Source organism: Styela clava, chromosome 2, assembly GCF_964204865.1.
Source record: "Styela clava chromosome 2, kaStyClav1.hap1.2, whole genome shotgun sequence".
NCBI lineage: Eukaryota > Metazoa > Chordata > Ascidiacea > Stolidobranchia > Styelidae > Styela > Styela clava.
Genome location: NC_135251.1, coordinates 20471042 through 20497616, shown reverse-complemented (window position 1 = coordinate 20497616; position 26575 = coordinate 20471042). Strand labels below are relative to the sequence as shown.

General features: G+C 35.6%; 3 protein-coding genes across 3 annotated transcripts; all 3 read right to left on the bottom strand.

Moving 5' to 3' along the window:
• Nucleotides 1-2891: 2891 nt before the first annotated feature.
• On the bottom strand, nucleotides 2892-6525 carry LOC120336137 (palmitoyltransferase ZDHHC21-like). The gene is made up of 7 exons (XM_039403743.2): nucleotides 6346-6525; nucleotides 6104-6195; nucleotides 5638-5753; nucleotides 4700-4841; nucleotides 4199-4315; nucleotides 3662-3729; nucleotides 2892-3443 (listed from the first exon to the last, which is right to left on the bottom strand). Exons 1-7 carry the CDS (start codon nucleotides 6515-6517, stop codon nucleotides 3320-3322), a joined length of 831 nt encoding a protein of 276 aa, XP_039259677.2. The 5' UTR covers nucleotides 6518-6525; the 3' UTR covers nucleotides 2892-3319.
• A 21-nt stretch (nucleotides 6526-6546) lies between these two features.
• LOC120336136 (leukocyte receptor cluster member 1 homolog) lies at nucleotides 6547-8268 on the bottom strand. Its single transcript, XM_039403742.2, has one exon. The coding sequence runs from the start codon at nucleotides 8151-8153 to the stop codon at nucleotides 7320-7322; it is 834 nt and encodes a 277-aa protein (XP_039259676.2). The 5' UTR covers nucleotides 8154-8268; the 3' UTR covers nucleotides 6547-7319.
• Nucleotides 8269-17056: 8788 nt separating this feature from the next.
• On the bottom strand, nucleotides 17057-19907 carry LOC120336428 (RNA-binding protein 4.1-like). The gene is made up of 5 exons (XM_039404108.2): nucleotides 19698-19907; nucleotides 19089-19209; nucleotides 18428-18605; nucleotides 18245-18353; nucleotides 17057-18134 (listed from the first exon to the last, which is right to left on the bottom strand). The coding sequence occupies exons 1-5, from the start codon at nucleotides 19853-19855 to the stop codon at nucleotides 17843-17845; spliced, it is 858 nt and encodes a 285-aa protein (XP_039260042.2). The 5' UTR covers nucleotides 19856-19907; the 3' UTR covers nucleotides 17057-17842.
• Between the last annotated feature and the right edge of the window lie 6668 nt (nucleotides 19908-26575).

The following is a 26575-nucleotide window of genomic DNA, read 5'->3' as shown; positions in this document are numbered from 1 at the left end:
TTCATCATAGTAACTGCGAAATCGAAACACAGTCAATTGTGCGCGCGATGCACCTTTATTTCCCATTCTGAAACTACCGACGGAGCCGCACACAATCATTTGTGCGCGCGATCCGTGATGTACCTTTTTTTTATTCTGAAACTACCGATGGAGCTGAATGCAATAAAATAAATTTCAATCGTTCGTATTTTGCCCAGACATTGTGATTTTTTTAACGGTGATATTTTGCTTAAGAATAATTTCAAGTGCGAAAGAACCAATCAAGTTTGACAAATCCCGAGATCGCAAAAATTCGACTTCAATTTATTTGCAGTTGGCAGTTTATCACATATTTTATGTTATTTTAGAATAGTATTCTTTCATTTTAGTAATCCTAATAGTAATCTCGAATCAAACGTGAGTAACGATGAGCACAATTACATTATAACGACGAGACACGTTAAATGATCGCATCGGTCACGGATTAAATATTTTACGCAACAGAAATCTCGTTATCCGTTTTTTTAATCGCGAAGAATGTTGCGCGGAAATTTCCGATTCCAATTTTGAACCCCTTCCCTCCTGGCTGCGCTCCTGCTTATAAATAATGTCATTTTTTAATTCCGCCTCCTTATCATATTTCGAGACTATTTTGTTGTCAGATTTTATCAAAGCTGTTATTGCTTCTTTGAACAGTTACAAAATTAGTAAGTATTTTGAAAAGTAATCTAATAGCTCGCGGAGCCCCTGAGTTTCTCTCGCGGAGCCCTGGGGCTCCGTACGGAGCACATTGAGAACCTATGATCTTCAAAACGGAAACCAAAAATTACGCAACTATCTCCGAAAAAATTATTCAATGTTATTTGCGCTTGAACTTCTATTTGCGTTTGATTACACTGAGAAGGTCCGCAAAATTTTCAACCACTCACTAAGTTTTCTGCTGAAGCGCACCTTCTGCTGTCCGATAATGGAGATGAAAGAGTTCAAAGGACGAATACAGAACATTACGTGGTTGTGCCGGGCAAAATCTGGACATGCCTTTAGGGATTGATAGAAGTGACCAGCAGTGGTACCAGCATGACGAGGTGACCCCCATACATCAAATCAGACGCTTGCTTTCCTGAGAGAAAAGTCAGCTATGACATCCAGTGGGCACCTTAATTATAGGACTGAAGCCTCTCAGATTTTGGTATGTAGGGTGTTCGAAGGACAATTTGTATCAGGACAATCCTCAAACGATTGGTGAACTCAACGCTGCAATTGCAGAATCAAAATAGAGAAATACCCAAAGAAAAGTGATTGACAATGTTGCAAAAAAGAATACAATTTTTGTGCAAAACGTCCTAAATTTTCCGACACGTTTGGGTACAAATATACACAGACAGAAGTTCAAGTGTAGACAAAATTAAATAATTCACTTCATTTTCGTAAAAGTAATTGAGAAATAGATGGTCCCGTTTTTTGGGGACCTCTCTGTATAATACTGTTTTTAATATAAATCAGTTAAATAAGCTGCTTCAGTCAGTGTGTTCGATAGTTTGACGCGACACAAATGATAAACCGACATGATATAACAACAGGCGAGATTTTTGTCGTTTTCCACGTGTTGCTCTTAACAAAACCAAAATTATAACATAAGGGTGTTGTACCTACACTACCGCATCAAAGCACCAATAAACCCGATAGCAAAATGAAGCTGTTATTCAATACAATACAACGAAACGTGAAGGGCCTGGTGCGCTAGACTAGTATCATTGTGAAACAACAATACGGATTTAAAAAGTCATAATACCTGTTCTACGGTAAGCGAGAAATTTCCAACTCCGAAATCACAAGCAAACTAGTTTGAACCAAAACATAGGAGTAAATGACATAAAATATCACACTTCCTGTGAATTCCCGTATTGATGTCAGCGCCCCCCAATCGCCCAGTTTGACGGTCAGCGCAATGAACAACACAATGAAACGTTAATGCGTGGTGGACTTTCCGTCCCGTAGTGTCACGCTATATTTTATACCCAACAAGGAAGTCTTGTGTGTAACTTTCGTGAAGTTTTGCTCAAGCCCCTCATAAAGCAACTGATTGGACAATGATACAAAACATGTAGCTGTTAATGTAAGGATAAATTGCATCTGACAACGTGCAAAATTTCTTGAATTGTCCGGTAGAGTCACTTAGAATAGCTCTTATATACAAAGGATTAGTTACGTGAGATAAGTAGCAGAATTCCCCCATTTTTGAGGGTGTTTTCAAATTTAGGGTGTGATATTTAGTAGATATTTTGTTATTAGTGATATAACTATTTGTCATTTATAAAAAAAAATGTTATGTATCTGACTGATCATATGCACTGGTGTATACGCCACTATTTGAATATTCAAATACAATTTCATTTACGAAGTGTCACACCTCAATTAGGAGAGTGATTGAAATTTTATGGGGTTAGAGGCCCATCCATACTCGACGCTGCTTGCTTCAGATAAATTAAAAACAACGAATTCCAGATTCACAGTAAAATTAAAAATACGAAGTCAGTCTCCTTCTACATATGCACCATGGCGAACTTAGAATAGAGTAGAAGTCATATGCCCATAATTTTGGGCGGTCCAGAAGCGTGTGTACCAATACGGAGGTAACTAATTTTGTTCGCCTACTTTACATCAAGTTGTGTGAATGGACTGAAACCTATGGGCAGAAGGTATATTCACTTGGCTAACATACAGACAGTCCCCGAACTCGAAATATAACTAAAAGGAGAATCGGAATAAAATTATGGCCTAACCCAAACCTGGTACACACACTACGGGAGTACCTAATCATGTGTTCATCCCTGGGTTCTGTTTTGCCTACAAAACTACCTTCTCTATACGTGGATAGTCCATTTGCGGTGTATGTGCTATAAAATAGTAAATACTCAATTCACAAATGTATTAGTTCAACCAGAATATGAAGAAACAGACTATATGGTTTGCATACTTGAGAGAAAATAATTAGTGCAACAGAGGATAATGTGGGTAATAAAACTAAGTTTTTAAACAATACCTACTTGAGCATGAGTAGCATACATTTTACAAAAAAAATAACAATATGTACTGGAAAGCTGTTACCACAAACATAGATGTATTAGAATATGATCAATGTTTTAAGAATTGAGATTACAAGCTAAAAGCTATCAGACATTCCAGGCTTGACTTGAGGAAACTTCAAATGAAATGTGTACTAAATAATACAATTGTACTATATAAATTGACATTACATTGCAAAAATAAAACACACTGTAACAAATGTGCTCATGTGTGTGAAAAAACCAAGCATGATGAACACAATCAAATACATTTCTCAAATTACGTGAAGCCGAGCATTTTTGTCACTTTCCTTTTCACGAGTCCTACAAGGCATGATCCACAAAAAGGCGTTTTTTGTTCCACACAATGTCTTTAAGGAGGAGAACCTTGGGAAGATGCTGTACAGAATAATAATACTTCACAGATTTGAAAATAAATATAATTTTGATGTCATCATTCACAATAAATGAAATTTACAGAAAGAAAAAAATCGATGTGATGTTAAAATCTTATCCAAAGTTTTCAAAATATGGACTTTCTATCTTAAACTGATGTAAATATCAATACTTCATAGATTTATTTGGATGACATTTTTTCAAAAACATATCACTCTCACCTTCCATATTTTAGAACTCTAGATATCGCTGCCTTAGGATCTTCTAATGCTTCTATGGTTGAAAGACCCTAGTGAGAATAAATATTAATTTGTGCATGAAGGTAAATTATAACAACTTACATCAAGATTGTTTGCAATTTATCAACTCTTTAAAAATTAGGAACGATATTGTATTTCGAAATTGCTCGTGATTTCTCTTTGTCTACGTCCTATTTTTTATCCAAAAGCAGCTATTGCTAGTTGCTACATGGACAAATAGCATTGGATTGATGAATAAACTTGCCATTTCGCGGAAAGAGATTAAGGGGCACACCCCATCCTAAACATGAGACTTAGGATATTCTATCTATTTGAGACTGGAGAAAATTTTCAAATTTCTAGTGATCAGGATTTGGCTGCCAAGTTCACAATTTACATAAGTAAGGTATTGACACAGTCAAGGCGTTTTATATTAAAACAACCTATATCATACAGAAGGTTGTGTTACGACATAAAAATTCGAATATCTTCATAAATTGTTAACATGATTAGACTTACTATAGATATGTGTATTCCAGTAAGCATAAGCAGCAATGTGATTCCCACAAATGCAAGAATAGCAATACCATATGATATTGCTTTGACAGGGTTTTCCAACGGGTGTATCCAAGTGATCTGAACCAAGAAAGCATTCAAAACTGTACTGCGAACATCCTATCACACTTGAATTATAATCTCAATTAATATTATTGTTTTTGTAAGCACTCAAGTGAGAATATGTCATTTTTTTTTCAATATGTATGTATTCACGTCTTTTGCTCCAGATAAGGCACTATACAAACAGCAACTTGCAGCCCTGCTACTTTTTAGTTAAATCTTTTCGATTCGGCATAGCCTATCTAATTTATTATCGTAGGTAGCGCATTGCTAGTTCCATATAATGAATGCGTCAAAAGGCTATGAAAACTGAACAATTTTACCAAAAGTTCAACTTACCATATGTCCTGCATATCCTACTGTTAGTAAAATTATTATCAAAATTTTAATATTCATACATACTTGTGTACATGATTCGCAATCCCCAAACCAACTCCACTTGTGAAAATGATAAAGCGCAATATTCAGGTTGACAAATAGAAATGCATAGAAGAGCAGCAAATAAAAAATCCAGTAGTTGTTTTTCCCAACACAGTTGTTGATCCTACAAATGAACATGGAATGGTAAATTAGAATAGACTTTCAGCTGTAGAATAGAATGAAAGAAACTTTTATACGAATACTGTTCATTCGAAGTCCCATGACGTTCCTCCAGAGATAAAGCTTTATGATACCCCCTTTGGAATACTAAAATACCACGTCACCCAAAAATAAAAGAATGAACGATTTGTTATATTTATATCTTCACTGCAAATGAGACACAAGACAAGTTACTACTAATATATATGGAGCTGCATTGCTTGGAGGAACAAGTTTCGTTCTAGTTCAGCAGCCTCTACCTCATTACTTATCGATTTTAATCGGTAGGTATGTTGATAGGTATTTGTCCGTTTGACTGTTAGGTGCACGCGACATCTCACGAAAGCGAGACTGAATCTGCTTTTGCATGTACATTCATTATATGTCGTACCAGAAGCCTATTGATTTTGGATGAATTATGTCGTATAATTAGCGAGTTATTAATTAATTAGTGATGGGACACAAGGTGTCACTATGGAGTAAGAGCGCTGTTTTGAGGGATCCCCTAACTTTCGATCGATAAAGGTTCGGTCTCTGATCGATATTTATTATTCTCGTTTGTTATTTAGTATTCTACAAATAACAAGAGTAATTCAAGCATTCAGAATCCATATTCTTTGTGAAAGAAGTTCATATTTAAAATGTGTTACTTATATTTGATTTCACATTCTGAATCATATTTAACAAGAGTAATAATGTTAATTTTTTTAAATCACGAATATGACCACTTTATTAAGGTTAATTAAAGTCAGCTATATTACCATTGACAATGATGATCCATATTCAACACACAATAATTACACTTGCTACAGTGATGACTTCTTGGAGGTCGAGCCATGCAACATCGCACACATTTTTCCCATGTTCGCCAATCAATCTGACAACATAAATAATAAGTAAATATATGGAGGATGAAGACCAATAGCATATATAAAATCCAATGCGATAGAATTCAAGTCAATTGAGAATGTTTAGCATATTAGGATGAACGTACTACCTCCTTCCTTTGGTATCTAACAAAAATACTTCTTCATTAAGATAACATATGGACTTGAAATATACTAAAAACCAACAAAACCGAAACGAACATATTACAAAATATATTTCTTCACTCATTGGCTCGCTAAAAATCATAGTGCACTGTTTAAGGGATACTAGCATGAAACTGATAGCTGAAAAAAATAATCGAATTTTTAAAGAAAGCAAAATATTATAGCAAAATCATACCTTTGTATCTTCAACCTTTTCTACCTTTCCAGGGTCTGAAAACATGGAACGGAAAAATGCAACAATGGTTGCAATGCTGAGAAAAAGATATCCTGAAAATATGAAATATATTGTATCGCCACATTCTCATAGTGTTATAAAATATATTTTTGATGTTAAAATAATTTGCATAAGCTAAACACTTGTTCTTTGCGCCAGGAATTAAATTTTAAATATAAAAGGAATTAATTTTGAAAGCTTACCTGAAATTGTAATGCTAGAAATATTTCCATCTTTATAATGAGGTACGAGAATTGGTAGAAAAACTATGAGATGACCATACATCCATATAAATAATACAACAGATGAAGATATCAGCCCTTTGCGATCCCATAATAGTTTAGCACCAAAAGGTAACTGTACAAAGTCAGCCATATCAATTTACAGTAAAAATTAAAACTACATCTTGAAATTCAAAAACAAAAATATCCTAGTTAATAACATTGTTATATAAATCAATGCGCAATATTATAAATATCAATGTCGATATGATTATAAATGTCAAAACGACAATTTGTATTTAAAATCACTTAAACTATAAGTTACGAATAAGTTCAGAGATCTTGCATCACAAATGTTTCTCGTAGGACTCAATATGGAAGAATAGAATCTCTTTTATATTACCCGGAAAAATGCAAATTATTTATCTGTAATCTGTGTAACAGTTTTAGGGAACCACAGAGTCGAAGTGACTCAGATCATTTAAACAGAAAGATTTTTCCAACCACCAGAGAGAAATGACTTGGGACTAAAGATAATTTCGGTCAAAATTTTGAAAATGAAACAAAATTTTGGTAAAAAATGATTTACCACATACTGAATTGGAAAACCAAAAATTTACAGCTTGTAGAAATAGGCCAACTCATATTAGGATGGGTTGATGGAGAGGTAAATACTGCAATACATTATTAAATCCAACACTGATTAAATTATCAAAACAACTCTGGTTAAACACAAGACAAAACTTTTGGTGTTAATGTGAAATGCACGACGACTTGGACTGGGCTCACAAATCGAATATCAGAGATTTAGCTTGACTTGCAAATTAGGCGCTTAGACCCAAAACTGGGGTTTAAAATGTATACAAGATATCTAACTGATTTGTTTAATCACAGTGATACTGATAAAATATATTGTGAAAGACGGGACCTTATTCAGAGATAAAAACGATCTGATATCAATATTTAGAATGATATTTTTGTCTCACAAGATGAGGATTATATTGGGAATTATATCGCCCTCGTTCAATGTTATAATTATTAGATGAATTGGATTCTCCATTATTTAAAAGTGCTATAGTCCTTTCTCTTTCCTTTTTCTCTCGCTTAAGTCTTTCTTCTCTTAATTTCGCTAATTTATCATTAGATGAACCTGATCGGCGTGGGACAGATTCCTTTTCAAAAAGTTGATGTTTGTGTTTTCTCTTATGTTTCTTTTTCGTTTTTTCTTTTCTCGATTCCACAAGTTTTTTCTTCTGTAAATGATTTTGCATTGCTTGGATTGGATCCAAAGAATTTTTTCTTTTCAAATCTGCTTCTTGATGATCCTCGATAGACGAATCCCCTTTTTTACCATCTGAATATCGCTTTGGTGTTTTAAAATACCATGGCTTGTCAGAGTCCTCCATTGTTTCCGCTGCACTCTGGCCCAAGTAAGTCAAGAGACCAATCTTCTTTTCATAATTCACTTGTTCTTCTTTTTTCTCTTTTTCATGTTCCACATTTTTTATTGATGAAGTTGCACCCCGTTCAAGTGTTGAATTCGTAAAGAAATTTGTAGGTAAAAGACTTTTCTCAGATGAGCCTTCTATTTGTTTAAAATCAGCCCCGGTTTCAATTGCTCTTTGACGAGCTTTATCTCGTAGATGTTTTGTTCTTGCTTCTCGCTCAGCCAAAGCAGCGCGACGATTTTGCTCCTTTTCCTCAAGCCTTGCATTCTCTTCATCTCGTCTTACTTTGGCAACGTTATCCTTATTACGAACATGCCAACTCTTCTTTGGCAGAATATTCATTTAAAAAATCCAACGAAAACCAACTTTAATGTAATAAATACTGTTCAATAACATTCATTCATACTGCTGATTTAAAATGTTCCAAAACAGTATACTGATTGAAGATTAAAGAAAAAAAAATTGTATTATGATTGGGCTTTAGTAAGGATTTGACTTACCTAGGTTGTAAGTAACATATAAAAACAGCTTAGTAATTGGGAAAAAATGGTTCTCCTTCTTGAACTTGACACACCACAAATTAAAAGATATAAAAATACAAATATAAAAAAAACAAAGTTGTTTTATTAAAATCAACCCAGTTCTCTCGTCTGTGATTGCATCATTGTCGGGAAGTCCAAGCTTTCGAAAACAAATAACTGGCTAACTAATCCCATACCCGACCTGGACTGGTAACCGGACAAGAGGCCGTGGTTCACCATACGATTAAGCCGTCTTATCGGCTTTCCTCTCCCCCGGGATAAATATGTAAATCCAAATCCAAAATTGCAGTAAATAAACGATAGGTACCGGTACCATACGGTAGACTGTCATTCTCATCATACTGCCCTACGGCGATGAAGAACTCAGCAATCGAGTCCAGTATAGTTTAGTACCACAGGTACTTACAGTGGGCGTAGCATAACGAATTTTGCATATGTTATTCCTAACCCCCACCTGACTATGCCATCCAAAAATTACGTCACTACGACGTCGCCATCACGTCATAGGTCTTGCAAAAGTATAATTACGATCGCCTGAAATGACATCTGCGCCGCCGATAACGAACTCGCTAAAGCCAGCGATCTCTCTCCTATCGTGATCGTTGTGACGAGAAAACAAGAGAGATACCGTAGCTTGCTCGATTTCGGGTGCTCGTCTGCGCGTTTTGGACGACCATTCGCATACTTCTGTACTTTGGTGGTCATTATTACGCCACTGTGACGTCGAAATGACGTACCGGTACTTTTTGGGTGACGTAGTCAGGTGAGGGTTAGGATTGACATATGCAAAAATTGTTGAGCCAGGCCAACTAGAAGTGCATGTGGTACTAAACTATACCAGACCCCAGCAATCTTCTCGGTCTTGCAGAAAACGCGCCCTGTCTAGTCTAACAAAAACAAAATGACGATGAAAAGTTAACACAGGTGAATGTGAAACTCAAACTTTAAACGAGCAAACATTCGACCCTACTCTCTCTACGGCGCCCTCTCGTGTGCTATGTTGATCCTCAGTTTTATGCGACGTTTTGTCCGGAACATCGAATTTCTTGTTTACTTCCGTGACATTGGTAATACCGAAACGGTGTTGTAGCAATTTATCAGGCTATTGAGTTAAACATGTTGGTCTGTTAGTTTACATGGCTGTTTCAAATGTTTTTTTTAGACATATATTCATAAATTCCCTCTAGATGTGTTTCCACGCCAAAACCCCATCTGGTGACAGCAAATCATTCTTCAAATGTGAGTTTCGAGACGTCTGCAAACATTTATATTTTAGTTCCGCGGGTCAGTGGTTCGCCATCCCTGATATAGTGTCACAGATATTATATTATAAGATATTATATAAAATAATAAACAACGTTAGACTAGACCAGGCCTGCACAACATGCGGCCCGCGGGCCACATGCGGCCCGCCAGATACTTCTGTGCGGCCCGCGGTTGATTTGGAAACACGCCACTTCTCGGGTCTAACAATCAAAGCCGGCATTGTTATTTATGCAAGCGAGCCGCTACGCCGATCATATTCGAAATCGGGAGGTTTATGTTTTGCACTAGTTTCAATAAATATCGAACTTTGTGTGAAATTGGTGTGCCCTTCGCGACCCTTAAAATTTGTTGCTCGACCTCTCGCCCCAAGTTTGGAAAACTCTGATTTAGATATCTCAGTGTTCAAACTGAATCACGCTTAAAACAATATCGGTACAATCTCACACCCATTAGTGCATATTAGCTACCTATTGATAATTCCACTATTTTTTACTAGCAGTTTATGAAACAGTAGTTTCTTTTTCAAATTTAGAACTTAAAAACAATTCCTTCATTTATGAATGGTGCAGGAATTCTCGCACAAAAGATTTTGCTGTTTACTGTTAAATTTCAAAAAATTGGAGCAGATTTTGTAGAAAAATGTAATTTAACAGTCGAAGAAATATTGAAAATGAAGGGTGGGTTTTCAAGGTAGTTGAACCACTCAATACATATTTGCCATCTCATATGCAAAAATACTGTACCTTGTCTTTACTCAGGAAAATAAGATTCTTCATAATTTTAAGCCCCCCCAGTAATGAAAGTGTTTCATTAAGTTTAACTGTTTCTCGCCCCAAGTTTGGAAAACCCTGATTTAGATATCTCAGTGTTCAAACTGAATCACGCTTAAAACAATATCGGCACAATCTCACACCCATTAGTGCATATTAGCTACCTATTGATAATTCCACTATTTTTTACTAGCAGTTTATGAAACTGTAGTTTCTTTTTCAAATTTAAAACTTAAAAACAATTCCTTCATTTATGAATGGTGCAGAAATTCTCGCACAAAAGATTTTGCTGTTTACTGTTAAATTTCAAAAAATTGGAGCAGATTTTGTAGAAAAATGTAATTTAACAGTCGAAGAAATATTGAAAATGAAGGGTGGATTTTCAAGGTAGTTGAACCACTCAATACATATTTGCCATCTCATATGCAAAAATACTGTACCTTGTCTTTACTCAGGAAAATAAGATTCTTCATAATTTTAAGCCCCCCCAGTAATGAAAGTGTTTCATTAAGTTTAACTGTTTTACAATATTATTTCGATTTGTAGTTCATTTTGTGAAATATGTATGTGGCAAAGTTTGCGGCCCGCCGAGCCTTCAAATTTATGCTTGCGGCCCTCGTGGTAATTTGAGTTGTGCAGGCCTGGACTAGACTAATCAACAACTTATAAAGTAATATCTGAAGATGTCGCTTTATTCTGACAAACTGAGAAATGCTCGGAAAAAAGATGAAGAAGAAAGATCCACTTTAGATAGGTCTAAATGTATGGCCTTGAAATTTGGTGATGACAAGATTGTTAGAAGAGAAGATGTATGGGATTTATTCAGAAAAGTTGGTATTGTGTTTGAATCAGTGGATGGATTCTTGATGACATCTAAAACCACAGTTGATATACATACAAAACCAGAACAACTGCGATAGATGTCGATAAGAAATTGTGGGAGATGAAAAGAATAGGGGCAGAAAACCTACTACTACATAGGCTTTATGTTCCCGGAAATGTTGCTGTTTTTATACATCATGTACCAATCCCATTGAAGGAAATTGAAATAAAAGAACACTTTGAAAACAACCATGGAAAAATAGGAGAAGTTCTCCCATTAAAAGACAGGTTCAACATAAAAAATGGTATTCGTAGATTTTTTATAAGAAAAGATGATATTATGGAAAAACCCATCAAGAGTTATGTCAAAATAAAGGGACATTCTCTTTTCGTTAAATATTGGGGACAAAAACCAACTTGTCGCATTTGTGGCAAAACTGGTCATTTGAAGAATGCATGTGAGGAATTCATTCCAAAATTTGTAAAATACAAAGATACAGGACAAAAATTAACAAGTCCAGAAAATGTAAGAGATGACGAAACCATATTAGCACCCAGACAAGAAAAAGAAACTACACCCAGACAAGAAAAAGAAACTATTGATATAGAACCAGTAAAAAATGCTAGCCCAAAACAAAGCACACCAGCAAATGCAGAAGAATGTATAACTGTATCAAGTTTACAACCTGAAATGTTTGGCAACATCTCAGACATCAGTGAAGATAATGAAATTAATGGAAAAGGGAATGAAAAACAGATGCACTCTGAGAATTCGACAAGCAAATCTAATTCATCAGAGAAAACTATATTATATGTTTTGGGACGAGACAAACAACAGCAAGAAAATCTAACACAAAAAATATCTACTAACACTGATTCAAATGAAAGATCACCACCAAGAAAGAAAAAAACGGGGAGAAAACAAAGAACTATGACCATAAAAGAGGCAAATGAATATCTTCAGAGTATGAGCGAATAACACTTGTAATTCTTCTCATATTACCAAATCAAAGAACAAATAAGAAATAAAAAAACACATATAATGGTGCTGTATTTAACAATATTAACAATTAATGTAAATGGAATAAGAGACAACCAAAAACGAAAAGATGTTTTTCATGGATTAACCAAGCAAAAAGCAGATGTGATATTTTTACAAGAAACGCACTGCACCCCAGACGTTGCATTAAAATGGCGCCGGAAGTGGAAATGGGATACAAGTTTATGGAATAGCGGGAACTCAAACTATAGGGGTGTCGCTATATTAATTAAATCAAAACTGAACAATTTTTCATTTAGTAATATTTCTTTTGACAATAATGGAAAAGTAGTGACTGCTAATATAAACATCCATGGAGAAATAATTCATTTTGTTAATATTTATGCCCCCTGCAGAACAAGCATTATAACACAAGAAAACTTTTATAACAACAGCTACAGATTCATACATTCACAGTATCCTGTTATTTTGGGAGGTGACATGAACTGTGTTCATGATGTTGACCGTGACCGTGATAGATCGGAAAGCACCAAACGAGCTAAAAAGGAATACATTTCTGAGGCGTTAAATGAACTTATAGACACCTTTAATTTGATAGATTCTGTGGAATATTTTCCAGATAACAATACTTTTTACACATGGCGAAACAACACCGTACAAGCAAGGTTAGATCGTATCTACTGCTCGCAAAACTTGTGTTCAGTATCAAATTTATACTGTTGTCCAACTTATATTTCTGATCATGATATGTATTCGGTTGATATTGAAGTTTACACCAACTTGGAAGAAAAAGGGAGCGAATTCTGGAAAAACAATGTATCAGTTTATAATAGTGAAATATATATTGAAGAACTTAAACATAAATGGAATAATTGGTGCACATTGAAAGTATAATTTAATACAAAGACTCAATGATGGACAGAAATAAAGAAAAAAATAAAAGATTCAACTATCAAACATTCTGTTAAACAAGCAAAAGATGAAAAAGCACAATATCGCAAAGAAATGAAACAGATGGAAGAACTAAACGAAAGATTAGACAGAGGAGAAAAAGTTCTAACTTTATTCAATAAAACAAAAAGAGAAGTACTAAAAAAACAAAAGCAGAAGAATAGTAAAATTAGATTTCAAAATTTGGCCCATTTCTATGACACGTATGAAAAATGTAACAAGGCATTCTTTAAAAAATTGAGAAAAAAACATGAAGAATGTTACATTAAAAAATTAAGAAACACAGAAGATGTGGTACAAGAAAAATTGCTGGAAAAGATGGCAATAGTTAAAGAATTCTACCAGAAACTATACAAAAAACAAAATAACAACATGAAAACTCAAAAAGATTTTGTGGAAGGTATTCCAGATTCATTATAACTAAAAGAGGATGATGCAGAAACATTACAGAGACCGATTATCTTTGCGGAAGTTCAAGAAACAATCAAATTTTTCAAAAAAGACAAAACTCCGGGACCAGACGGCATAAGTGTCGAATTTTATATAAAATGTTGGAATATAATTGGAAATGATTTTTCTGAAGTTTTAGAAGAAGTGTATGTAAAAGACCTCATTACAAAAGATATGAAAAATGGATATACAACACTAATTCATAAGAAAGGTGAGATGGATCAAATAAAAAATTACAGACCTATATCATTGCTGAACACCGACTATAAGATACTTACAAAATTACTAGCGAATAGACTAAAACGACTACTACCTGAAATAATAGATAAACATCAAACCGCTGTTCCAGGAAGGAGAATATCAGATACACTCATCTTATTGAGAGATATATGTATACAGGAGGAAAACAAATTTGGAGAATCTCCTCTGCTTTCATTGGATTTAAACAAAGCCTTTGACAGCGTGGACCTGGAATATCTATTTTGTGTACTACATAAATTTGGATTCAAAGAAAAATTTATAAATATACTTCGAACTTTGTATACCGAATCAGAAACTCGGGTGTTGATAAATGGATATTTAAGTCAAGCAGTTACATTAGAAAGAGGAGTTCGCCAAGGTGATCCACTAAGCTTATATACGTTCATAATAGCAATTGAACCCTTGCTCATTGCAATAAATGCCCATAAAAGTATCAACGGAATTATGATCCCACACAATCAAGAAATAAAGCATCTAAGTTACGCTGATGATATCACCCTGACTGTAAGAAACAAAACTTCAATTTATTATACTCTGAATTTAATAAACAGATTTGAGCTAGCAACTGGCATGAAGTTGAATATTGGAAAAACAAAACTTTTAAAAATAGGAAAATGGACTAATCCAATTTTTTTTTCAAATCTCCATGTTGTACAAAGTTTGAATGTACTCGGAGTAGTGTTTTCAAACTCTGATACAAGCAATAACAACTGGGAAGACTGTATGGATAATGTAAGGACTGTAATATGTGAACTGAAGGACATTCCTTTATCGCTCGATGGAAAATGTCTATTGATCAAACTTAAAATTTTACCTGTTTTCTTATACTGTGCAAGAATATTCCCTATCCCGTTGTATATAGGAAAACAAATTAATGATATTATTGAAAAGTTTGTATTTAATGGTGGAAATACCTTAAGAATTGATACATTATGTAAAAACAAAATATTAGGAGGATATGATATAATTAATATTCCTCTTTTTACAATGTGCCTTTATGTCACGACTTCTTATGAATATTACTGTGATAGAATTAATGCTAATATTGAACACTGTAGACAATCCGTATATAATTTCATTGAATATAACATAGGGCAACAACTGAGTGTTATTTTTGAAATACCTGTAAATAATAGTGTATCACATACCTTTTTCCCCAATAGATATTATGGAGCCATTATTACTTTCTTTCGGCAATATAACATTGCTGGAACTGATTTAGAACAAGGGAAACATCGAATAATTTATAATAAAGTAGTTGATAATTTGAAGAGGGGTGACAGAATGGTGTTTCTTAGAGATGGTAGTTTGGAAGGAGCTTGTTCAAACATACATTGTAAAATATTGGCTAATAATATGAAAACTTTCAATTATAAACTTATGTGGGACATTCTTTCAGTTAAAGTTAAACTAAGGATTAAACATATTACCAGAAATGATTTATGTGTACTTTGTTCTCAAGAACCAGAATTTATATCTCATTTATTTTGGAACTGTGCATTTACACAAAATGTATATGATTATGTTTTTTCTCTCGTATTAAAAATAAACAATTGCGAGTTAAAAAATATTTATAAAACATGTATTTTACTAGAACTAAATAATCAGTGTTTTTCACATTTATCATTAGTTGAACGTAATGCAGTCATACTTCTTCTATGTACTGCAAGATATAAAATATGGTTAGAACGTAATGCAGTAATTTTTGAAAATGTTAATCCAAGTGTAAATAATGTCATAACAAGAATTAGAAAATCCCTTTTAGCAAGGAAAAATATAGAACAACTTAGACATAATCCTAGTTTTATAAAAGAACTAGACATAATTTGTAAGAATCTATGACTAATTGTATAAATTTTTATTTTTCTGCTATAAATTAAAAACATATAAATTAATGTATATTTACTGATAAACATGGGAAACTTTATCTGGAATCAACAATGGAATAATATGAATGGCTGGATAATACTGAATGATGTTTACGAATATATTTGTTTATTATATGTAACTATGTTTTATGATTATTATTTTTTCATCATTTATTTATTTTAACAAAACTGTTATGAATTTACAACGTGGACCTTTAAAAAAAAAGATATAGTGCCACAGATGGATAACCGTTTGAGGTTTCCTGTGACTCCCTTCACCCGCGAAAACAATGTTTTGTTTCTGCTTTTAAATGTGTCCTTAAATGTTTACATGGCGATAAATAAATATTACTTACTTATCCGGGTCACTAAAATAGTATTTATCATCACATGCGACTCCCCACAGAACTTCGGTTCGAATATTCTTGGGAATAGTCGAAGTTTGGCTTCAGCGCAATTCAACTCTGGTCTTGAATTATTTTCAAATTGCACTCAGTTTTCTACTTACTACATAGATATAAGTTTGTTACATCATACCTCGCCCTCGATCTCCACGGTGCGTATTTCTGCACGACTCGACACCTGCTTTGCGCGTTTCTGCTACTAGATCAGAGAGTTGTTGGTGATACAGGACTGATTGGTAGCAGAACAAAGCAACACGTGAAACACATGGGACTTTTCGCCGAAAGAAAATTCACTGATGCAGGTAGGCAAATCTCTCTTGTCAAAATTTCTGCGCTGCTCTTAGATTCCCACTTCTGCGCAACAGATAGAAATGCTGATCTTTGAGAGCATATGCGTACTCTTTCATATTTTTTAATCCTCAACCCCACGACATAATCGAAGCGCACCAAATGTTTTCCTGAGCATCAACTTTTTGTATACTTCCGCAAAAAGACCCGCTCGAATCTTTCGTAGCGAAAGGACGATTTTAAAGATGTAAATCATTTGTGTGCACCATACTGCGAAAATACTTCCAAAACAAACATTAAAAACCTCACATGGTGTGATGGGGACTACATTATTTCGTACACTGATACCAGAAGCAGTAGCACGCCGAGTATAGGCTTATGGATTCAGTCAAGGCACTTCCGGCTGAATCTGAACGAGTATTGCCCCATACAAGACATTTAGCAGTTCTTAGGATTCTCTGGTTTAGACAAAGTTTTTGTGGAAAAGATCATATTTCAATGAATTCCGGGAATTGAAAAATACCAGAAGTTACCACTATACACCAAGATTGATCTTGAAATATCCACATACATGATCATGAAAAGCTGCTGCTGCAATACCTCAACAAACTCGTACAAAAAAGCAATGCTACACTGTTGTTTTATTATTAAACACAAACGAAACATGAATTTTATTGGTCATACCATACTACAGTACAGTTACTTGGATAAAAGTGGTCTTTGCTGATGCACACAACACAAGATTTTCAATAATTTACACCAGGAATAGACAGCATATCCAAACTCCAAATAAAAAATTAAAATGGAAAGAATAACTGACGCAATCATAATTAGATGGACCCTAAGTGTGACCATAAATGTACACAGGCATGGCATAGCTTTTCTATGAAGATGAATGCATGTAAAATTGTAAAAGAAAATTTTGCAGCCTGTATACCTTGTCGGTTTCCAACACAAAGTTTGTTTTGATATTCCTAAAGCCTATCCAAAACCAGTGTAATTAGACATGCTGGTTGTATAAATATTATTAAAGTTTAAATGACTTTTAGTTTAACTAAATCTGGGACGAAAATTCTCCATTGATTGGTACATTTACTATAAAAACAAATTTAAACATGGGAGTAAGTATTCAGCAAGTTTGCATGTCTGTCTCTTGGATAAAATCGAAGAATACAAAATAATTAAGCATTAAATCAAAATAAGACGCTATCACAACTGCAACGCATGGTACATGTTTCACTCGCTTCATTTTCACTTCATATTGACAATGGATACACAGCTGATTGCGTCAGCTTCAAGAATTGCAATGTCGTATTCAAGATTAAAGCGCATTCGCAGACAAAGTCACGAAATAACAGTCTTGCGCAATCGCAGATATCTTCAAGTTCAGAAATTTGACAAACAGTTCGCTAGTAATAAGATCCATATGCAGAAGCACCACCACCATAACTATCAAGCGAACCAAGACCATCGTCAAAAGCAGACAAATCGTCGGCATAGTCTCTGTAAGCGCCAGAACGACTACCCATTCCACTATATCCATCCCCATATTCTCGTTGTTCCATTAGGCGGCGGGCGAGCATAGCACGCTGTCTCAGTAAGCGCATGTAGGATGGACCCCCACGCCTAGCCCCAAATGCGGCATCACGACGCATTCCGCCATCAAGCGGCATCCGATCTACAGGCGGATAATTTCTTGACCTGGATTAATATAGCTCATTATTTTTAACAGCCTTGAGAAAATTTTTGGCGCAAATAAATAACAATTACACAAATGAAACAATTTACATTTCAAGGACCTTAATACTAACCTGGGCATGTCATAACTATCATATCCGTAAGGATTATATCTTCCTCCATGGCCATAACCCTGAGAACCCCTATAACCATCACCACGGCCTCCTCTGCCACCAGATCTTTCTGAAAAGAGTAAAAAATTCAAATCAGATGGTTGACGTAAAAAAATTTAAAAGGTAAATAAAAAAAAACACCACCTCCTCCCCCTTTTTGTCTTGCCATTTGAACACGAATTTTATTCCCATTCAGCTCATAGTCATTTAGTTCACTAATTGCTTCACGAGCTTGTGACTCCCTCGACATATGTACAAACGCAAAATTCTTAATAACTTCACATTCAATGACAGTTCCATGTTTTTGAAAGAGCTTGTGCAGCTGAAAGTAGTATAATATTCATTATGACAGCATACATTATTTGTATAGGGCCTATACATACATATAAAACAAGATTTCAGACACTGCATAGGTAGAAAAATATAAAAGAAGCTGAGAAACCCCCTCTTTTAAGCACAGTGAGACGAAACTTGGAAGATGGTTCAAAAATATATTACTCCAACCGCGTGCCATGTCCCAGCTTATTATCTCTCCTACTTCTTTCATCTCGAAAGTGGGTGACTTGAATCATTTGCCATTTTTAGCCGTTTCTGAGTAAATTTTGTGGGAGGTATGTGGCAAGTGTTAGACTGAGTGGCCAAACTCACAACACCTCTCCTTCAATTTTCCAAATATCAATTACGGTATTGCAGTTGACTGTAAATTTGTCTCAATCTCAAGTTGGTTAATAAACCACCCCAGTCTGTGGCTTAGAATATTTTTGAAAATTGTGTTTTGAATTGACAAACAACTCATAATACTAACCTCACTAGACTTGGTACCTTCTGCCAAATTCCCAACAAACAGTTTAGCAGCACTCGCTACTTTTGTTACAGATATTTCCACATTAATTGCTTGTCCTTCAAGATCACTTTTGTCAAGCTCACTAAAAAGGATACTTTTGTTAGGAAAATATACAATCGGTAGGGCACAGTTCCCCAATTCAAAGATGTCCCGACATTTGGCATGACGGCAGATTGAGTCATGCTAGTCTAAATTAATCGTGACCACCATGTAACCAAAATAGCTTTTTTTTGCTTGAAACTCTCGAATGCTACTGTAAAAATTTTTTTTTTGGTAAATCGGATTATTTCTTTGTTGTAGGTTTTAGATTGCGCTTTCTTTTAGCTGGTTTGCCGATATGTAGGACTTTTATTGTCTCGTAAAGGAGGAGTTTGCACTCACTGTTATATTTATGTCTTTCAATGGGAGGATATTCTTGAAATCGGAACTGTGCATGCAACTTCTATACAAAGAAGAGCATTGATAATTTTTTTTAAGTGATCAAAAAAGTCCTGGAGTTAATAGTGAAAATATTTGCTATGGTTCGGCACGGCACCCCTGTAGACTACATATTTCATGTATTTGACCCACCCGATAGCTCTTTCTGCATCTTTCTTGTCAGCCATATGCACAAAAGCAAAATTTTTCAGTACTACGCAATCCAAGACTTCTCCAAACGGGGAGAATAATGATTCCAGTTTTTCTTTTGTAACAGAGTCAACCAGTCGGCCAACAAATATCTTCACCATTTTGAATTTATGCCTTGCTTAGTTTTGGGCGAAATGGAATAAAAATTCAAACCTGTGAAAATAAAAAATTCGAACACAACAACTGTTCATTTTAATACAAACCATAATTCATGTAATTACACATAAAAAACGTACAAAGATTGAAGACAATTGCATTATGCAAATCCTCGAATAAAATTTTTTTCAGTTTTGTATTATTCAGTTATTCGATTTGTCGAATTATAGGCTAGCACTCTTTTGGGAATGCCAATGATTCGGTAATAAAATACCCATGGCTAGATTATCCCATACCGTACAGATGCTCATCTACCAGCTGACCGGAAACGTACTGAAAATTGGAAGTAATTAGGTCAGTAGGTGTAGAAAGAAACGTTCCTGTTAATCAATTCCTGAATTGTGTGAAGAGCCAAGTAGCTACGGAGCGAATCGAATAGTCATAGTTACGATACCGGTACGGGTACTAACGGTTTGGAAATGCAAATCTTTTCAGGGTGCAGAGGCGTGTTGGCATTTTATGAACACACAAAAAACAATTAGCAAGTGAATATTTTACACTATTATTACCGGTATTGTAATAAATATCTGTTCATGTAATAAAATATATAAATAAAAATGTTGTCATCTTCTTCGAAACATTGGTTTGAAATAAATTACCCCTTCCCTCTGTCAGACTGTCGCCGCAGGTATATCTTGAGGAACCAAAACTTGCACAACGCGGCTTGGTTGAGACTACAGTACCTTTGCTCACGTGATTCGCACGATTATCATGGCCATTTTATTAAGTTTCCAACGAATCAACGGAGAGTCTCGGCTGATGCCAGCACCCCTTTTCATTTACCTAGAGAGGGAGAGAGAGTTTATTTCGTTTTGTCAAACCAAGAAAACAATATATACATACATATATAAATATCAAATAAACAGATGTTTTCGGTATATGACTGGGAATCAACGATACGACCTTTGGGGGGTCATCGAAGTCAGTTGCCACCCAATTCAATAAGCATGAAAATAAATAACAGATGCAATGTCAATATATCAATAGCACTCATTTTTGTTTACTATATACAATATTTACATGTAATCACCATTTTTCATTATCAATTAAATTTCAAAAATAGATTGAAGCTCAGGCACTCAGATACAAATTATTTGGGAAATGAGCTATGGACCTTTCCCCGAGCATCGACTTCCTTGTTTACTTCGTGACATTGACCAATCAGCAATATGCAAAAAGTGACGTAACAATGCCCCCTTTTCGCATCCGCTCAGACACTTTTCTCACTCAGACAGATTTTCAAGCGTGATTGTAAACATTACCTCGTTTTCGCGTTTTTGAACTCTATTCGTCAGTTTTCAGTTGTGTTTTGGGAACTTAAATAAAAATCAGATAATTCAATAATCACTCTGTCTTTCTAGGAGTTTTAATTTAATTGCAGTAATAAAAATTAGTGTAGAAATAGCTGTGATAGACTAGCCTGAAATTCTTTACCGGTACTTTTAAAAAACAGATTGTTGTATGCGATGAATCATAATGATGGTTTAAAACACATAACCCATTTTACAGACGCCAACTCGCAAAAGCACTCCTAAAATAGCCTTGACAATTTTGCAATGGTAAAGTATAGGGAGAATTTTCCGAGGGTCAAAGGTCGGGGAAAGGTCCATTAACTTGGCATATTAACTTTATAAAGTGAAGAATGTAACATTTTATAACACGATTTGGGACAATTTAAATGTGAACATTTAATAGTCATAATCGAATACGTAAAATTAGATGAAATCATTTTACAGAGTAAGTATCATGAATGCAATATAAGCTTGGCATTTTAGCCTTATGAAATAAAAAAATGAAGAATGCAACATTTTATAACGTGATTTGGGATACTTTAAATATGAGAATTTAATAATACTGTAGTAATCAAATAGAAAAAGAGAGAGTTAAAGTTGCTTATGAAATATCATGGATGGGATATAAGGTGAAATTTTCGTTTAGATCAGCAAAGTAAAACACACGATATGTAACATTGGTGAATATAGCGAAGGATTGCAAACAGAAAAAAAAACACTAATCTCCAAATTCACAATGAGACAAACCTTACCAAATTCACAACCTTACTTCGCAGAAAAGTGACTATAACAACGTATTTATAGGCACTTTGCTTCGCAGGGACGCAGAAATTTTGCTTTGCGTTCGCATGTGATTGGGCAGTAGATTATCACGGGGTAGAAGAAAGTCTGCTTAGTCATATGACGAACCACGACCTCTCGCCCGGTTACCAGTCCATGTCGGGTATGAGATTAGTAACCCCGTTTATTTTTGGAAGCATGGGGTTGATGGAGGAAGCCGTAACCCAGTGGTTTCCAACCGCCGGTCCGGGAAGTGTTTTGCGGATCCGCGAGAAATTTTCTGCCGTCTCAATCGCTTTACTTAAGCCGAAGTTAGGTTTGTTCATTACGCAATTTATCTTCGGCCTTCATATTGCTGTTTATTAATGGCCCGGCGACGTCCTGGCGCCGAGTAATCACACCTTTCGCTCTTTTGGTTCCTATTCATCGCGAAAACGTTCCGTCAAGTCTCGCAAGATTCAGAAACCTGAAAATAAGCATGCTTGCTTTTTCTGTTCTGCATGCTTTTCTTGATTAATAAGACGAAGTTACGTTGGTTTATTACGCAATTTCTCTTCCGCCGTCATATTGCTGTTTGATAAGTGCGGTATAATGGCCCGGTGACGTCTTGGCGCCGAGTACAGTGGCGTATCTACTTAATATGGCGTCCATGGCAAATTTTAAAAATGCGCCCCCTTGATCGTTTACTAATAATTTTTAACGACTGTTGTTGAATTGAGATACTTGTACGTTATTATTTATGTTAAAATACGAGTTTCAATTATTACCAATTTGACCTTTTTTTATTGAAACAATTTACTATTGAAACACTTTGCCGTTTTTGCGCCCTTTCCAAACAGCGCCCATCTGCCACACCCCAGATACGCCACTGGCCGAGTACTCACACATTTCGCTTTTTAGATCCCAATAATCGCGAAAGCGCTTCGTCAATCTCGCAAGATTCAGAAACCTGAAATCAGAATGAATGCTTTTTCCGTTCAGCATGCTTTTCTTGATTAATATTATCCAAATAAATGGTCATGAATAGGCCTATTGTTTTTTTCAAAATCAGAAAACTGTCAAGAACAGTATTGCAGAGCTTCACCTTGACACCCAGCGAGATATAAACTTGTTGCGATTTGCGACCTGAAAGTGGTAACGAGACGCTCCCGGGTGATGCACAGCAGGATTTTGAGTCAGGTGCCGAGATAGCAACGACTTTATCATTGTAATATACATTCATTTTGTTTGTTTTGGGCGATCAACTGCAGAGTGATCGATATAAGGAACCCGATGAAACCCGTACTTTACAGTACAGAGCTATAAAATAATCATTGTCACAATTCTTGAGCTCTAATGATGATGAGTACCCATCGCTAAGTAATCGAGCAATTAATCTGCTGTCCAAATTTTCAACCAGTTACTTCTAGTCTAAGCTAAAAAGAAACAAATAAATCGGCTGTGAGCAGCTGCAGAGCTACGTGTTGCAAAACCTTTTTTGATGCCTCATTTGCAATCCTGTATTGGAAACGAAACAGTAGCAAAATTCTCCCTAGAGTTCATTGTGTTTGTACATGATTCGGTATGTACAGGTTTTTTATGTGACATGTGTGCCGTTTTGCTACGCAAATATATGTTATTATTTTATTTTTATATTCATAGTAGGCCTACCTTTCTATTCATTCTGATACCACGCCGGGGGCACACGCAGTGGTGGGATCGAAATTTTTGGTCAGCCGGTTCCATCACAAAATTCATGATTTTCAGCCGGTTCTGTTACAAAAAGTCGTATTTTTTTAAATAATGGTTGAGAAAGCATCATTATGTCAAGATTAGCATCAACATTTTTGCGGATGTTGAGGATTGTCTATATTGCTGTTTATATTATATACTCGTTGATAATGTACTTAAAAACCTGGAGGTGTATGATCTACTTAACACAATGTATAACTGTTACGGGCGAACTTGATCATTTCACATTTTGAAAAAAAAACTCGTGAGCTATTTGATCTCAAAAATCGGTGTGTCAAATCGTAAATATATACTAATGCAGTCAAATAAGATGCAAAAATCCATTGACAATATCCAGTAATGCTAACCGGTTCGCTCATCTCATAAAAATCCGAGGCGGTTCTATAGAACCGGTGCGAACTGGCTGAATATCACCACTGTGCACACGTAGCATTTCTGCTGATTTTGATGAAATATAAGATAATAAGCTATGGTCACACAGTTTTCCATTCGTTTATAAATGCAGCTACAGAAAAAAATAGTTATTACCAAAACCGCTGTCATCCAGCCCGCCCCATGCACAAAGCTCCCTTCCCCATCCTCTAAGTCCCTTCAAAGCCTTTCAACTGAATTCGTTTACAGCCTTGCTCATAATCCCAACCTTCCGTAACTTGATGAAGCGAATGCATTTCTCTGCTACATACTAAGAGCCATTATATAATAGCTCTGACCAGTCGTTGCCCTGACATACTAATCAGATTTGTTTTGCGTACTCTGTGATGTGACAGCGAAGTTCATCAAAGCATTTTACGAATGGCTAAAACATAGAGAGAGAGAGATATTTATTTTGCCAACCAAAATACAAGCATCGAATCAATAAAAAATACATTTAATATAGCGGAGAGAGAGATACTTATTATTTCGTCAACCAAAAAATACAGTCATCAACATAATAATATAAAAAGAGCGTGAATAAAAGTTGTTATTATGCTCTTCCCTGGGGTGGCCAACCGCTACTCAACAAAAAATATTAAAATTAAGTTCTTATTATGTCAACGGCCCCTTCACAAAAATAATAAAATTACTAATAGGCATAATGGGTGGTTCACGTAACCGCTGGTCGTGCTTCAGCAGTGCCGTGCTTCCGAAATCAAACTAATAACTAACTAATCCCATACCCGACATGGTATGGTAACCCGACAAGAGGCCGTGGTTCGCCATATGGTTGAGTCGTCTCATCGGCTTTCCCCCTACCTCGGGATAAATATTTAAATTCTATTCATAAGCTATATTATTATTGGACACGTAGTGGACATAACGATCGTTTCAAAATTTAGTTGTTATTGTTATTATTTGTCTCCGTCAACACGTTTTGAAGAAATCGCTTTTCTCTTCGAATACTGGACCAATTGCTTTGAAATTTTCAGTGGTGGAAGATAAAAATTTTCTCCAGAAGGCTATTAATTTTTTTTGCTATGACGTTATCAAAATTATGTTACTCTACGTGTCCATATATTTGAGCATGACTCTCTTGTTCGATATTAGATAATATCCGGATATTAGTTATCAAAATAGCTCTCTGTTATCCGGACAGTCCAACCTCTATAGTGCCCAAAGTGACTATAAAAAGTGACTACACTTTGATAGTGCCTGCCTGTCCACGTCATAGCCTATACCGGTACCGGTACCGGTACTGGTATTATCCATTCATTATCAAATGAGTGGACTTACCGGTCCAAGAAGGCGACCTTGGCCTACCAGTCAATGTCATATACCGGTATGGTATTAGTTTTACCACTTATTTGTTTCAGATGCATGAGAAAGGCAGGTGCCTAATGTTATGAAATAGGTACCTGTAGTGTAGTTAAACCCTTTTTAAGCAAGTACAGAAGTGCGGTAGCCTACCGCCATCGCAAAAAGAATGAAACTAAACATCAAAAATTTGCAATGGCAAAGGGGTGGAGGCTAACTCGCCATGAGGGCTAACTCGCCATGGACCACTCGCCATGCGACGGCGGTTAACGGGTTAGCCTGCAACTGTGTGGAGGCTCTTCTTGTAATGGGAGATGGAAAGGTGGCTGTTTATACTAACAACTTCAATAGTAAGGATAAATATATTAAATTAAATGTGTTTGGTTACAATACCTACTGTGCAAATGGTAACAAAGTGACAAGAAAACGTGCTTATATGTCGGAAGGCATACCGGTACCGTACGGTACTCGACGCGCAAAGGATGTCTCAACTTATCATTTTCATCTAAGCATGCTAAATATATCATCATATTAATTGATTGTATGAGCTCTGAATCAACAATAACGCTAAATATATCAAAAGTTCTATTTTGCTACCGGCAGTCTCATTTTATTCTAACAGCCGTTGATTGCAAGCAGAGAGGGAGAGAGAGAGCTAACTCGCCATGTCTTTATTCTTTATAATTGACGATCGACATCGCGAGTTCGAGAGAGAGAGAGGGCTAACTCGCCATGTCTTTATTCTTTATAATTGACGATCGACATCGCGAGAGAGAGAGAGGGCTAACTCGCCATGTCTTTATTCTTTATAATTGACGATCGACATCGCGAGTTCGAGAGAGAGAGAGGGCTAACTCGCCATGTCTTTATTCTTTATAATTGACCATCGACATCGCCATTTCGAGAGAGAGAGAGAGGGCTAACTCGCCATGTCTTTATTCTTTATAATTGACCATCGACATCGCGAGTTCGAGAGAGAGAGAGGGCTAACTCGCCATGTCTTTATTCTTTATAATTGACCATCGACATCGCCATTTCGAGAGAGAGAGAGAGGGCTAACTCGCCATGTCTTTATTCTTTATAATTGACCATCGACATCGCGAGTTCGAGAGAGAGAGAGGGCTAACTCGC

Bases quoted from the DNA above. Each gene is read 5' to 3' on its own strand.
- LOC120336428 (XM_039404108.2), bottom strand. From the start codon at position 19,855: ATGGTGAAGATATTTGTTGGCCGACTGGTTGACTCTGTTACAAAAGAA. The intron at 19,210-19,697 runs GTGGGTCAAATA...TATCCTTTTTAG, and splicing joins GATGCAGAAAGAGCTATCGG to TGAGCTTGACAAAAGTGATC. The intron at 18,354-18,427 runs GTGGTGTTTTTT...TACTCTTTTCAG, and splicing joins AAGACAAAAAGGGGGAGGAG to AAAGATCTGGTGGCAGAGGA.
- LOC120336137 (XM_039403743.2), bottom strand. From the start codon at position 6,517: ATGGCTGACTTTGTACAGTTACCTTTTGGTGCTAAACTATTATGGGAT. The intron at 4,316-4,699 runs GTATGTATGAAT...TTCTTGGTTCAG, and splicing joins ATTGCGAATCATGTACACAA to ATCACTTGGATACACCCGTT. The intron at 3,444-3,661 runs GTGAGAGTGATA...TATTCTGTACAG, and splicing joins AGAGTTCTAAAATATGGAAG to CATCTTCCCAAGGTTCTCCT.
- LOC120336136 (XM_039403742.2), bottom strand. From the start codon at position 8,153: ATGAATATTCTGCCAAAGAAGAGTTGGCATGTTCGTAATAAGGATAAC.